Source organism: Rhagoletis pomonella, unplaced genomic scaffold (genome assembly GCF_013731165.1).
Source record: "Rhagoletis pomonella isolate Grant_MI unplaced genomic scaffold, Rhpom_1.0 Rhpom_scaffold_00006, whole genome shotgun sequence".
Lineage (NCBI taxonomy): Eukaryota > Metazoa > Arthropoda > Insecta > Diptera > Tephritidae > Rhagoletis > Rhagoletis pomonella.
Genome location: NW_023458560.1, coordinates 72,198,301 through 72,200,105, shown reverse-complemented (window position 1 = coordinate 72,200,105; position 1,805 = coordinate 72,198,301). Strand labels below are relative to the sequence as shown.

General features: G+C 37.7%; 3 protein-coding genes across 3 annotated transcripts in view; 1 reads left to right on the top strand and 2 right to left on the bottom strand.

Moving 5' to 3' along the window:
- Positions 1 to 1,805, bottom strand: part of LOC118741265 (protein D3-like) — a 2,955-nt gene that overhangs the window by 795 nt on the left and 355 nt on the right. The gene's annotated exons all lie outside the window — the stretch shown is intronic.
- Positions 7 to 394, top strand: LOC118741271 (phosphatidylethanolamine-binding protein 2-like). The gene has a single exon (XM_036473186.1). The coding sequence runs from the start codon at positions 76 to 78 to the stop codon at positions 334 to 336; it is 261 nt and encodes an 86-aa protein (XP_036329079.1). The 5' UTR covers positions 7 to 75; the 3' UTR covers positions 337 to 394.
- On the bottom strand, positions 383 to 1,088 carry LOC118741269 (probable small nuclear ribonucleoprotein Sm D2). Its single transcript, XM_036473183.1, has 2 exons — positions 905 to 1,088; positions 383 to 847 (listed from the first exon to the last, which is right to left on the bottom strand). Coding segments are annotated over exons 1-2 (360 nt in total). The 5' UTR covers positions 907 to 1,088; the 3' UTR covers positions 383 to 489.

Below are 1,805 nucleotides of genomic sequence, written 5' to 3'. Positions count from 1 at the left end.
AGCGCACCGACATCGCGTGAGTTCAAGCATTGGTTAGTTGGCAACATTCCCGGTAATGATGTGGCTAAAGGTGAAATGTTGAGTGCATATGTAGGATCAGGGCCGCCGCAGGGCACAGGTCTACATCGCTATGTGTTTCTATTGTATAAACAACAGACTAAACTAGAATTCCGCGAAGAACGAGTTAGCAACACCAGTCGCAATGGACGTCCGAAATTCCGTGCGGCTGCTTTCGCTGAAAAGTATTATCTCGGAGAGCCTGTCGCCGGAAATTTCTATCAGGCCCAATGGGATGAATATGTGCCGACTGTACATAAACAATTATCCGGCAATTAACTGTAAGGTTCAAATCTAATCTGCAAATTTTTTAGTAAAAATATACCTTTTTAACTGCTTTTAAAAAAATTAAAATTGTGTTTATTTATTCGCGATTAGACTTAGGTATATGTACTTATTTTTTTTATTGCTATATATGCTTCTGTTTGTAGCTCATTTCCCTGCAGCTGTTGCCAGAGGATTTCGCAATACCAAAATCACCGAATCTCCACGTAGAAACATTTTCGATATGAACCGATCTTTGTTCACGGGCTTCACTTTCTTCTTGCCTTTGCCTGTACGCGGCAACTCAGTCCACATCTCCTTCACGCTCTCCAATACCATATTGCAGTGACGATCGAAAGCCTTGACTCTTCCAAGCAGTTTTTTATTATTGCGACAATTTATTAAGACTTGTGTATTGTTTTTCACGGATTGAGTAAGGACGGAGAGCGGGCCAGTGTTAAATTCCTCCTCTTCCTGACGTGCCAGTTCCTCAGGTGTCAGTTCAGACTTTGGTTTGACGAGCGCCCTGGGTTAATAATTTGAGGTTAAGTTAGTACAAAAAACTATTACAGAAATCGCTTACATTATAATTGGTTTAGTTTTTTTAAGACAATTGAGATTAGATCCGAGATGTTTTCTTTTCTATAAAACTTCTGCAAACGTTTGCTAATGTTGGCGGATGTATGAAGAAATATCTGCCATGAAGACGCTGAAATTTTGACAGTGGTCAGGGAGAACAATCGATGAGACTCTCGATAGCTTTATCTTCCCAGCACTACCGAAATTTTTTGAACACTATCGATAGTTGTGAGAGAGTCTCATCATCATTAGCGATGTTACTGCCATACCTAAACAAAAACGTCGTCTGGGTAAAAAATTGTCGTAAGCGCAATGTTGACAATTTTTAGTTCTAGATGCAGTTATATATTTTGAAAAAGGTCTTTCGATTGGTGTTATCAGTTTTCAGATATCTCCTTTAGTTTCCGAGGTATTGACTACAATTTTTTCTATAATTTAGTAAAAATTTAGTTAGTGATGCAGCCATATTAAACTAATCGATATCTTAAAAATTACGTTCTCCATTTTTGGATATCTCCTTTAGTTTCCGAGATAGTGAGTAAAAAGTGTCGTTAATTTAGGAGAAATTTTGATCACATGTCGTATTTCATACGAAGTGTGGCTGCCAAATTGAGGACAAATGACGGTTACGACGAAATTTTACTAAAGAAAATCCTTCATAAACTCAAAGCTAATTAACATTAAACATTAAAAATTAAATAATTTAAGAATTTTGTGAACTAGTAACATTTTCAGAGACTTTGGAGAACATCTATCTTCACGTTTTTGAGAAATTGCATTCCAAACTTCAATCGCGATTTCCCACAACCTGCCGAAACCAACATACGACAATCTTTTACCCAGGCGACGAAAACCGTTAGCGTTGTCTGGTTGTCAAAAAATTCGAATGCCTGGATTATAATGGA

Excerpts from the sequence above, each read along its gene's own strand:
- LOC118741271 (XM_036473186.1), top strand. The coding sequence starts at position 76 with ATGTTGAGTGCATATGTAGGATCAGGGCCGCCGCAGGGCACAGGTCTA.